The sequence below is a fragment of the Mus musculus genome, chromosome 9 (genome assembly GCF_000001635.26).
Source record: "Mus musculus strain C57BL/6J chromosome 9, GRCm38.p6 C57BL/6J".
Classification (NCBI taxonomy): domain Eukaryota; kingdom Metazoa; phylum Chordata; class Mammalia; order Rodentia; family Muridae; genus Mus; species Mus musculus.
In genome coordinates, this window is record NC_000075.6 from 67,233,009 (window position 1) to 67,245,767 (window position 12,759).

General features: G+C 45.1%; 1 protein-coding gene and 1 non-coding gene across 10 annotated transcripts in view; both read right to left on the minus strand.

Moving 5' to 3' along the window:
- The window catches only part of Tln2 (talin 2), a 416,961-nt gene that overhangs the window by 15,924 nt on the left and 388,278 nt on the right, over positions 1-12,759 (minus strand). For all 9 annotated transcript variants that reach the window (NM_001081242.2, XM_011242813.3, XM_011242812.3 and 6 more), the window contains 2 exons: positions 9,319-9,424; positions 7,672-7,796 (listed from right to left, as the gene is read on the minus strand). In NM_001081242.2, the coding sequence (NP_001074711.2) occupies positions 7,672-7,796; positions 9,319-9,424 (231 nt within the window). The remainder of the gene's footprint in view (positions 1-7,671; positions 7,797-9,318; positions 9,425-12,759) is intronic.
- Positions 3,652-3,718, minus strand: Mir190a (microRNA 190a). Its single transcript, NR_029576.1, has one exon. It is a non-coding gene; the product is annotated as a microRNA 190a (primary transcript).

Genomic DNA, 12,759 nt, shown 5'->3' on the forward strand with positions numbered 1-12,759 from the left:
TCCCCTATCATTTCTACTCACCCCTGCCCCTTGTACTGGGGACTGACTCCAAAGTCTCGCACATGTGAGGCAAACTCTACCACTGAGCTACACTTCCAGGTTCCTCATATTTTAAACATTGCGTTTTAGGTTCTTTACACAAAGCACGTACACACGGATCCCATATTACATGCAAAGACCAAAGCAGGCTTCAAGGGACACGTGATATGGACAGGCACTGTTTTTGGCTTCTCCCTCAGCACTGGCCCAGGCAGTGGATAACTCAGACACTGTCACTGTTCCATACTGCCTTGCACGCCACTTCCAGGCCTGCACCACCCTTCCCCGAGGAGCAGTTCATCAATTCTCTTTGGCCTCTAGCTTAGACATGTCTCCATTTCACATTAAAACTTTCTAAGATGTTTACTGAAATTAAGCAGTTAGTGCATTCTCTTTTCTACCCTCAGGAGTCCTACCTCCTTCCTGATGTCTTTAGTGACCTACCCACCTTCTTTGATGTCCCCTGGGCAAGTATGGGCGGGAGGGCATCTGGCTCCGTAGTCCTCCTTCTCATTCACTTTGTGAATTATGTCCCTGAGACCCTTTACCCAGGAGTAGCCCTAACTTCTGCCTCAGGCTTAGAAAATGTCCATAAAATACTTTTCTCCCTCCTCCCTGTACCCCCAATTTTTCTTGTGACAGTGTCTCAGGCTGGCCTCTAATTATGCATGTAGAAGATGGCCTTGTACTTCTGATCCTCTTGTCTCTTGAATTAGAGGCATGTACTAGCATGCCAGGTGTATGGGGGCTGGAGACTGAACCCAGGACCTCATGTATGTTAGGCAAATACTCTATCAAGTGAGCAGCTCTATCTCCAGTCCATACAGACCAGACTTTTACAAGCGATTACTTATTATTATTACTGTGTATGTGTACATGTGTGTGGATACACGTGTCATGGTACACATATGGAGGTTGCAGGCCAGCTTTCTCTCCTTCCACTGTGGGATCTGGGGATTGAATTCAACTTGCTAGGCTTGCAAAGCAAGCCACTTTTATCCACTGAGCTACCTCACCAGCCCAGACCAGACTTTTTGAGAGCTAAAAAGTACCATGACTCTTCTCCACGCAAGCAGCTACATGTACCAAAGAGCTATTCAAGCTGTTTCTCGCCCTTCCATCATTTCACATCTTGCCACCTTCTGTGTTAGTCTCTTACTGAATGGCCACTACTACAAGAAGGTCGCATTCAGAAGTCAGAAGTCCAGTGGAGTTTTTTAAAAGTGTAAATGTGTTATATGTAAGTTAAATGTCCTCAAGGGAAAAACGGGGGCCAATACCTAGGACTCCCACAACGTGCAGGAGGTCTTTTCCTGACAGTTGGATGCTTGAGTGGAACAGGTGGCCATGTTTTCCTTTCTTGTGCAGAACCTGGCTGCTCCTGCCTAGCTTCTGGTTTTGACTTGAGAGATGCTTTGGGGAGAAAGTCTTGGCCAAAGCATACCATGGCTACATCAACTTGTGCTCTGAAGGACCAGTGGGTTGGCTGGCTCTAAGACCTCCTTCATCCTTAATAAAGCTAACAAAAGGCAAATCTCCCAGAACAGCTGGTACCCTTCACAGAGGCCTGGTCTCAGGGGAAGCTCAGGGTGACACAGAGAAACCACTGCTGAGCAAGTCATGTTAGTAGCTGGATACGCACCACCTTCACATCCAGATAGATAATAAAGGAATAGGTTCATGTAGCATCCATTGGAAAAGCCCCAAGCCTGCACAGTTAGTATCTTGGGAATAGTTTTTCCCCATATAATACAATTGCTTTATTACATTTTTTGTAACTTATATTCAATATAAAAAGTAATACCACTGAGTTGATCTTATAATTAGTCTCTGATGAAAATAAATTCTTTAGAATTCTGTCATACTCTCAAAAAGGGGAAGAAGGGGTCACTTGGACCTTGATATAGGAAGTATGGACAATAGAAGCCTTTCCATTATTCAATGAGATACAGTTTGGTTCATCTTAGGAATCTCTGGTATGAGCCTTCTATGCATCTAAGGACCTAACAAGGTCCTGGTAGAGAACCACCTGGCAATACACTCTCTGCTTGTCTGGGACCAAGGTCTGGCATGTGAGCTCCAAGCCTGTAGCTTAGCCATGCAGAAAACATGTTTGCTTTCCCATGTCACAGAACACCTGTGTGCCCGTTCCCACTCCCACTCAGAATATGAATCAGCCACATGGGAATGCCAGACAGCAGCAGAGTTACCCCCCATCCCAAATCTCACCACTTCTGGCAAGTGTCTTCATCCGAAAGACCTTTTAGAGCGATGCTTAAAAAAACTACTCGTTCACCAATGGTGGCTTCTACATATTCCCAAGTTCCTTTTCTGACGACCCCCGTCAAACTACTCTCCTGCCCCTGTAGGGTAAGAGGTCTTGCTCATCCACAGTTAGGAGTGCCATCAAGAGTTGTTTCCTCCTAAGGTAAAACCAACAAGGCCTGGGAGCATAGCCATGCTATTTCCAGGAAAAGTACTTATATAGTCTCTGTGCTAGACAGCTCAGAGTAAACTCACATACAGTTCACGGACTCATTTATGGGAAGAAGTCAAAGCAGCCAGAGAGGCTGATATATACCCGAAAGAATGCTTTCTGGGTCATAGCCCAACTTCCTGCGGCAGCCAATTAGAGTATTTGTTTACTTTCGGACTGCCGGGTTCTTCTAAATATTAACAACCTCTGTGCAGAAGTTCACCTACAACAGAAAACTCAACCGACAGAGCACAGTCCCGAGCATGTTCTCTTCATCAGACATATCTGATCCAAATTAAGGTCTGCAATTAAGGTTTACGGGCTCACCATCCGTAAAGTGAGCACAGTCACCAGGGTTTAGATTTGTTACCAGAAGCGGAAAGTTAGAGATAATAAATGTCCCGATTTTTTTTTTGGCATGGAAAACAATTACAAAATTTAATCTGTGAGAGTGTGTTGAGAGTTGTCAGGAAGAAATATCTAGATCAATGTGTTTGCCAGTTACAATCCTAACCTTTGTCCTATATCAAAGACACGGGTTGTTATCTTCCATCTTTTTCCACTGAATACTTTTCTTAAGGACTCCTAATTGCATTCAACTAAACTTTAGAAAATATCTTAAGCCTTCAGGAGCTATACTCCCTTTCCACAACAAACAGATAATGTAGTAGTATTGATACAGTTTGTTGTGGTCTGAAACAAAGCATCCCCCATCCATAATAAGTTAGTGTGTCTGAACATTTGGTCTTCAGCTGGCAGTGCCATTTGGCTATGGAAGCTTTAGGAATTCACAAAGCCTTGCTGAAGGACATACTGGCCTTTGAGGTTTTATGGCCTGGCTCCATCTGCTGTCCTATCTCTCTACTTCCTGACTGCCGGCCTTCCCTCTTTGATGGTCTGGCCCCTGATAAACTAAGCCATAATACACCCTTTTGCCTTAAGTTGCTTTTGGTTGGGGCATCCTGTCACAGCAACAGAAAGGTAACTAAGACACAGGTCTTAAAGGCTACACGAAGAAATGGAATGAAACATAACAACATACGCACTCTGTCATCTAAACCTACTTGTGATTTTTTAATATATTTTTTCCTGTTGCTTCTAAACTTTGTTAGGACCCCCGGAGACAGGGCAAGACACTGTAGGAATATGCTTGATATATAGTTGGATTAAATAACAACCTAATATATCAAACATATCACACAGAGGCCTGCAGAAAAGGCATCCAGGTTTGACTGAGCTTGAGAATATGGCTGTGGGAGTCAGTCACCTCTGCAGTATCTCCCAGCCTGCCTTGGAACACAGGCGTGTCTGTAGGTGTGGCAAGGATGCCATTAGCAACAATGCTGGTGGCACACACTCTGAGCCTGGGCTCCTTTCCCCAAATGAAAAGGGAGTCTGTGCACCTGTCTGTCACTCACGTCTGAGAGATTACAGGTAAAGGGAGGTGCTTCCATGGTCAGGGCCCAAGGGTGGAACTACACCAGAACCATCTTCACATGCCACAGACTAGTCTCCTTTTAAAACAGGTAACCTGAGAACCAGGTAATCAAAACAGCTGGAAGTCATCACCCTCCCTCCCTCCCTCCCCAAACTAGTCCTCCAAGCAGCACAGGTGCTCTGCCTGGGTGGAGGATAACCTCATTCACGTGGTATGGGGGTGGGTGGCCACAGTCACTATGGCAAGTATGCAGGAGCAGCTGCCATTTATGGCACCCTGAGGATTTTTGTCTTTAAGGTTACAGGACAGGATGGAGAAAAGTAACCTCAAATATTAGCTGGTTTTGCTGTTTCGGTAATTTTTTTTCTTTTAAGCCGAGGAAAAGTTCTTTTGTAACTGTCAGGAGGATGTTATGCATTGTGCAAGAAGTTTCCCACGGTGGACGGCCCTCCTTGCAAGCCCGGGGCTACATGCTTTGGGATGATAAGCTGCTTTGAGACACTTTCATGGATAATGCCTAGCAGTGTACACATAAGGGGTCCACACAGGCCGCCTCCGGCAACCATCCCTCATTTTCTTTTCTTAAGATTTACTTATTTATTTTAAGTGAGTACACTGGCACTCTCTTCAGACACACCAGAAGAGGGCATCGGATCCCATCACAGATGGTTGTGAGCCACCATGTGGTTGTTGGGAATTGAACTCGGGACCTCTGGGAGAGCAGTCAGTGCTCTTAACCGCTGAGCCCTCTCTCCAGCCCCCCTCATTTTCAATGTGTGTGGTTTTCAAACATTGTTTTCCAGAACTGTAAAACACAGAGCCTGCCGTTCCCTGGTCCCATTTCAAGTCTTAGCTGTTCTTTGCTGATCATCTCCGTTAGTTCCCAGCTTTGTGACATAAGCACTAACCATGGATGCCTAGGTGTTATCATTTCTCCCCATTTTACTCATTCCATAAGCATCTTCACGCTGTACAGTCTGGCAACCATTACTCTTCATTACTGTAACAGCCTCATCATTTCCCTTCAAGAAGACCCCAACTTCTTACTGCTACCAACCAAGCTTCTAGAACATCCCTCTCACACAAGTCTGGGTTTTTTTCCTTAGGAAAGGAACTGGAGACAAGTCTAACAGCCTAAGACACTATAAAGTGCAGTGGTCCTGAGGGACGGGAATCATTTTCTCTGCCAATGGGGTATCAGAGGGAGTACAGTGTTCAGAAACTGGGACCCCAGCTCTATGTTCCCTCCCCACTCAATCACACGGTCTGACAGTGGTGAGGACCAGATAAAATACTTAGGAGACTGGTCTGGACCGTGTCTTGTATTTACGGTAGCCCTGTCGCCCGCCCTCTTACCCAACTAGGGATCCATGAAAGACCTTATCTTCCACACAAAGATGAAAAATGAAGGTGTCAGAAAGCATATGTCTGGTCATAGTGATGGTGACAGAGGTGATAGCATTACCATTTACTAGTCAGGCACCATGTTCTTACGTTATCGACTTATGCTATAAGAACAATCCTGCAGGATGAAGGAGATCCCAGTAAGTCTGTTTTCCAAATCAAGAATGTTGACGCAAATGAGCAACCAGTCAGAGAAAAACAGACAAGAGCTGAGGAGGACCCTAGAGAAGGACAGGGTGGAGGCCAGGGGATGCTGGAAAATAGTGGAATATGGGTGATACACGAGCAGCAGGCCCATTCACAGATTGCAGGTGTCAACTGACCAAAACACAGAGTCATCCCCTGTGAAAAGGCCTCTTGGGATAGACTAGACAAGCATAAGACACGCAGATTAAGCTGCAAACCTCACAACCTTTTATATATATATATATATTTTTTTTTTGGAAGGGGGGGGTTTGAGACAGGGTTTCTCTGTGTAGCCCTGGCTGTCCTGGAACTCACTTTGTAGACCAGGCTGACCTCGAACTCAGAAATCCGCCTGCCTCTGCCTCCCGAGTGCTGGGATCAAAGGCGTGCGCCACCACCGCCCGGCACAACCTTATTTTTAAGATTCACCTTTAAAGTATACTTCTCAAGTTCTATTAACTTGACTTGCAAAGCAGAAACAAAAACCTAACCCGAAAATGCAGTTGTCCCTGACCGGACTGTCAGATCTTAAACTCTGACAGTATCAGATGATCCAAGAGCCCCAGGGCACCAGGAACGAAACCCCAGCAAACACAAAAGTCAGAGGTCAAAAATCTCAAATTATGCCTTGATGAGGAAAATCTGAAATGTGCCTGCCATCAAGGCCAGTGCTTAGGAGATAGGTCTGAAGCCTTGACGACTTTAAGAAGCCTCCAGCCTTAACAGATTCATTAGCCTCCTGTCTGCTGCATACATGTCCTCAACACTGCCTTGGCACTGATTGTTGTATTTCAAACCTCCAGACACCATCTTTCAATTTGACAAAAATAGGTAGAAATTTAGGCAGACCTAAACTGGGGGTCTAACTTTTTTGGGGCGGGCATACAAATAGCCAAAGTTCCTTTCCCAATGTATGTGGGTCCCTGGGAGGTGAATATAGATACCCATAAAGACTTGCATAGGTAGGAAGAAAATGAAACCTCCTCCTTCTGACATCTTCCTAAAGGTGGCTGAAGTGTGGGGTAGGAACCGCAGCTGCTTACTAAGGCTGAGCCTGACCCTGAAGATGGGCCAGCTCCTACTGCCCCATAGAAAAGAATCTATCTTCTTGGCTACTTCTCTTATGAAAACTACACTAGCCAGCCACGGGCTCCTGTACACACTGAAACAGCCTAGTGCTGGGTTTCTCTTTGAGATGTGCATTATTCTCTATTTGTGTGTGGATGCACAGGTGGAAGCCAGAGGTCCATGCCAAGTATTTCCCTCAATTGCTTCTCTACGATACTTCCATATATATAACTTTGTGTGCACGTGTGTGTGTGTGTGTAGAGTATCCATGGAGTCAGAGAGGATGTGGGATTCCTTGAAGATGGTGTGTGTGTGTGTAGAGTATCCATGGAGTCAGAGAGGATGTGGGATTCCTTGAAGATGGTGTTACAGATGGTTGTGAACCAGCTGCTGTGGGCGCTAGGAATTGAACTTGGGTCCTCTGGAATGGCAAAAGCAAGTGCTCTTCACTGAGCCATCTTTCTACCCACTGCAAGCACCATATTGTTTTTGGTTGATTTTTTGTTGTTGTTGTTGTTGTTTTTGTTTTTTATTTCCTCAGAGCTGTAAAGGCGCACACTACCGCGTGTGCTTTTTATGTGGGTGCTGGGAAATCCATACTCGGGTCTTCGTGCTCGCCCCAGTAAGCAGTTTACTGACTGAGCCATTTTCCAGGCCTGTTGTTTCTAAGAAAACAAGATACCCAGCATTGTTCTTTCTGTATCAAAGGTGCAGTAGAAACTGATGAACTGAAGGCTGTCAGTCTCCTATCTACTAACAGGAGCCTTTGACAGAAACTATCCACAACTTGCTTTCCATGGTGGAATTCCATGTGGATGTCCTGTTTCTCCTCGGAATAACCAGAGGTACTCTTCTTGGCAGTTAACTAGACCCACTCACTGGTTTTCACCCGCCCCCCTCCCCCACTATGTAAAATGGTGCTGGGCAGGCAGACCGGGTGCGACTTCCTGGTGTAAGGATGGGGAGGGAGGAGAAACTCTGTGTACCCTGCTTAGCTCCACTGCACAGTCACCGCTGGATGCAGGACGCAGGGGATGAGCGGCCGCCAGTGAACACTGACCTTTGGCTTTGCTCTTGGCTTCAGCTGCTCTAACTTCTTGGCAGCGGCTTCAATGGATGCTGCAGCTCCCAGTAACTCAGTTTCTGCAATGACGGTTGGGTCTTCTGGATCCACCCACTCTGTTCCTAAAATCAGTTCCAGGAGAGTCATTCTTGGTAGGTGTAGACATGAAGGTACTGGCGTAATCGCAAACACAAGCTAAAAAGGCATTCTGGCTATGATGGCCCTATGAGCCTATTCTCTCAGCCCTATCTAGATCTCCACCATCTGGATGGAGGGATAAGGGGTGCTAATATGTTTTTCTAAACCAGCTACATGTGTATAGCCCTATCCATAGGAATGCCAGCAACACTAGCTTCAAGATTCCATGGGTTGAGACTTGAGTCTCACTCTGCCTTCTTCTTTTTTTTTAAAAAAAAATGGTTTTTCGAGACAGGGTTTCTCTGTAGAGCCCTGGCTGTCCTCGAACTCAGAAATCCGCCTGCCTCTGCCGCCTCTGCCTCCTGAGTGCCGGCATTAAAGGCGTGTACCACCACGCCCGGCTTCACTCTGCCTTCTGACGTACACTCGTGAGTACATGGGCATCCCTAGGAGACTCTAGGCCATAGAGCTTTGACAGTCTCTTCAGGGAACATGTGGTAGAGAGAGAGGAGAAAGGAGAGAGAAAGGAGGAGAGAGGAGAGAAGAAAGAGAGAGAGGAGAGAGAAGAGATTGGTTGATTCCCGTGGTGAATAAACTGCATCTGTGTAAGCAAGTAAGGAGAGGCAACTGGTATACTCGGTGCTGTTCCCTATACATAAGAATATTACTATTACTATCATCAGTTACTTATAAAGTACTTATTTTATATGTATGGGTGTTTTGCTTGCACATATGTTTGTGTACCATATGCATGCCTGATGCCTGTAGAGGCTAGAAGACAACACTGGATCCCCTGGAACTGGACTTACAGTAGTGAGCTGCCACATGGGTGCTGAGACTTGAACCCAGGTCCTCTGCAAGAGCAACAAGTGCTCTGAACCTCTGAGACATCACTCCAACCCCTGGTTACTTTTGGGGGAGGTATGACTAGAGATTGAAACTAGGGCCTAACAGTGCTAGGCAAGCGTTCTCCTACCTACATCCCTAGCTCCCCTCCCCTCCCTTTGTGTTTGAGTTAGAGTCTTGGAAAGTTGCCCAATGTGGCCTTCAATTTGCTCTGTAGCCTACTCAGGCCTCAGACTTGCCATCGTCTTGCCTGAGTCTCTGAGCCTCTGGGGGTACAGGCGTGTGAGTATCTGGGAGTACAGGTCTGTGGTCCTGAGGCCTGACTCAGGAGCTTATTGTCCAAATGACAATAAATAACAGTAGCTCGATGAATATTAATACTAATACAGGTGCACGGTGAGACTCCTGAGAGAAGTGGAGAGTTTAGGTGGACTATTCCACTCAGGTAGAGGCATTCCATAGGAAGACCAGGGCAAAATCATGTTAAACATTAAAAAAACAAAAACAAAAACAAAAAACAAACAAACAACCCCCCCAAAACCCAAAACTCTGTGCCTTTTATTCCCCACTATATTGCTGCAAGCTCCTGCCTTGCTCCGCTGAGCCAGCTCAGTGCTCCAGGAGGCCATGAGGCCCTGAGGCCCTGAGGCCCTGACCTACCTTTCATGGCTTCCGCTGCCTGGATGAGCTCCGTCACAGCTCCAGCAACTCTCTTGGAGAAAGCAGCCAGCTGATGCTTGAGTTCCGGGGTTGGCTTTTGAAGGATCTGTGGGTGGAAAACACATCAGGTGCATGAGAAGACGGTGCTGCCTGATGGGGGTGCACTCCTGTTGGTGCAAAGGGACATCTCTGTGAGGGACTTCAAGCTCTCGAGAGACAACAGACTCACCAGAGCTGGCAATCAGGGGTCCCTTTGACACAGTTAGCAATGATCAGAAGGCTGAGCCTTACCTGGACTTCAGTTCCTTTGTTTTTAGGTAAAATAAACACACAAAGATAAAAACTGCATGTAAGAACACTGTGTGTGAGAACAGAAGTCTCAGGCTATAAAGGTCACATTGGACTTGAGACAAAGCAAACACGGACCCAGAGAAAATTGGGATGGAGGCAGGGTCTCAGGCAAAATCCCCACGTGAGTAATGGCTGACTGTCCAGAAAAGTCATTGCAGAGCAGCAACCCAGTTCTAAGATTCTGACCACAATCTGTCCTGGAAGATTTTGTCTCCATATGCTTTCTGTGATCTAGTTCAAAGTTAAAAAACAGAACAAACAAACCCCCTATTTTATTGATTTAATTTCTTGAGACAGGGCGTTTCTATGTAGCCCTTGCTTATCCTATGAAGTTATTGCAGGCTTTGAACTCACCTGCCTCTGTCTCCCAAGTGCTGGGATTGAAGGGGTATCCTACCACACCTGGCCTCACTGATTTGATTGTGTCCATGCTCTTGAGTTTATGCACATGCAGGGACTGAAATCAGGTTGTCAGGCTTGGTGACAAGCACCTTTATCTGCTGTGCCCTCTCACCAACTCCAAGGGTTTCAAGATTTTTTTTTTAAAGTGGGTGTTTTAGAAAGGCACCAGAACTGCCAACCAGCAATGCAATGCGAAGTCAGATGATCTTGCCTTGCATTCCTCCAAAACTGGAATTAAGAAATGAGGCAAGGACTCCTTAGCATCTTCCCTTAAGGACTTAGGTTCAGAGGTCTATCATTCCATCCCTTCCTCATCTTGCAATTCTCTTCTAACAGTTTTCTGCTTTTCCTCCCCGAGTTCCACAACGGATAACTTCAGACACTTTGAGATGGTTAGGAGGTCACACCTGCAGCTACCTGTGGGCATCGTGGAGCCTCAGAGTGGAGGCACAAGCATGGACTTTCAGGCGCACAGGTCTGTGCTCACACCTGGCCTCACCGGTTACTGGTGTGACTTGAACAACCATCAGAACCTTGTCTCTCCTCTGTAAAGCTGGGCTAACACCTGTGATGAATTCTCTGAGGCTGACACACAGACCAAATGGAAAACACACAAGAACCCTTTCACCCAAGGCCCAGAATGAAACAGGCATTCATTTAATGCCAATTCTGTTTTTGGTGTCCTACACCATTTAGAAAAATATGGTCAGGTAACATGCTATTTCTCAGAAGTAAAGATGGTTGTTGGCCTTAGGCCTAACTTCTTTGATTCTGTTCCTAAAGGAAAGGCAGTAAAGAACTAGGTTGGAGGAGGTAGTGAGTTACACTGTGACCAGGCCCAAACATACCAGAGTACAGATATTACATTACATATTCAAACCAATGAGCCAGCCATAGTCCCAGGTGTTAGCCCAGCTTTACAGAGGAGAGACAAGGTTCTGATGGACAGTATTATACATCTCCCTCCATCTTCCTTCATCCCTCTAATAATTAAGCCCTTTTCTTTTAAGTTTATATATATATATATGTGTGTGTGTGTGTGTGTGTGTGTGTGTGTGTGTGTGCTGTAATGTGAATGCAAGTGCAGGTACCAATGGAGATCAGAGGAGGGTGTTATATGTCCTGAAGCTGGAGTTACATGCAGTTGTGAGCTGCCCAGTGTGGATGCTGGGAACTGAATTCAGGTTCTCTGCAAGAGTAGTGCATACTTTTAACTGCTGGCCACCTTCCTAGCTCCTCTGGTCACTTTTTAAATTTGTTTTACATTTACTAATAGTGATCTATGGTTTTAATTGCTTTCTTATCCTCAATCTCTCTGTCAAAGATCAAAAGGTTAAGTCAAAAGGATGCACCAGTTATAAACACCAGAATAATGTTGAATAACCTGTAACTAAATTTACCTATCAAGCGATTTCTAATAGAAGTACTAGGGCACCTTGAGCTTGGTAGAAACTGCATAATGTGCTGGAAACACACACATATATTTATATACACTCATGTTTTATATTTGTATATTTATATGTATAAATGTGCGTACATGTATATATACATACATAGTTAGATACCGGTATGGGAAAAATGAAGCAATGAATGAAAAATAAAGATCAACACACTAGCCAGACAGTCCTAATGCGACAGCTTCCTAGAGTCCTGGAGAGGTTAAGGGAAGAGCTATCTTTTGCTTTCTCACACAGCCAGGGGTCAGGCCACCTAACCAAGTGTATCTTCTGGAATTGGTGGACTTAGTAACTCTGGAACCAAGTCCTTATCTGCCCTGTCAGCCTTGTCTCGGTTTACTTACCTATTAAACGAGTGTAACCGTCCTTTCGCTACAGAGCTGTGGCTATGTTATATAAGTGAATCCTATTAAGGACCCTAATGCACTGCTTAGGTGCAGTCTTGATATCGGGATTAAAATTTTTTTCCAAGTGGTTCTTAAGCACCATTTTTGTCTAATTTGTCTCTAAGGGCACTAGTTAAATAACAGTTATAGATGAGGCTGTGACCTGCTAACCAATCCACAGACATTGTTCAATTATTTCTCTGTTGTGAGTGAAAGATCATTAATATGTATTAAAAGTACAGTAGGGTTATTTTTTTCTGGGTTAAATATAATTTTCTTTCTTTATTTTTTTTTTATTTATTAGGTATTTACTTAATTTACATTTCCAATGCTATCCCAAAAGTCCCCCATACCCTCCCCTCCCCAGTACGGTTATTTATACTTAGTGGTGAAGGACTGTTTTCCCCCTAAGATAAAGAATACAGAAGGGGGCTGGAGAGATGGCTCAGTGGTGCAGAGGACCTGGGTGTGCTCCCCAGCATCCACATCCTGACTCATAACCACCTGCAACTTCATTTCCAGGGTATCTGATGCCCTCTTCTGGCCTCCACAGGTATTGCATGCACACGGTGCAGACAAACACATAAAAACTAAATATACATTTTGAAGAATAAGGTAAGGAGGCTTTTTCTTACTCTTCCATCAACACTGAACTAGGATTCTTAGCTAGAACAATAAGGCAAGAAAATGAAATTAATCATCTGTACAGAAAGAGAGAGGTAAGTTGTTTTTATCATCAGATGAACACTAATATAGAAAGCTCTAAGACATCTGTGAAACAGCCACAAAGCAAAAACCTTTCCATAACTGGTAAGTGAGCTAAGGAAGACAGAACATAAAATCAA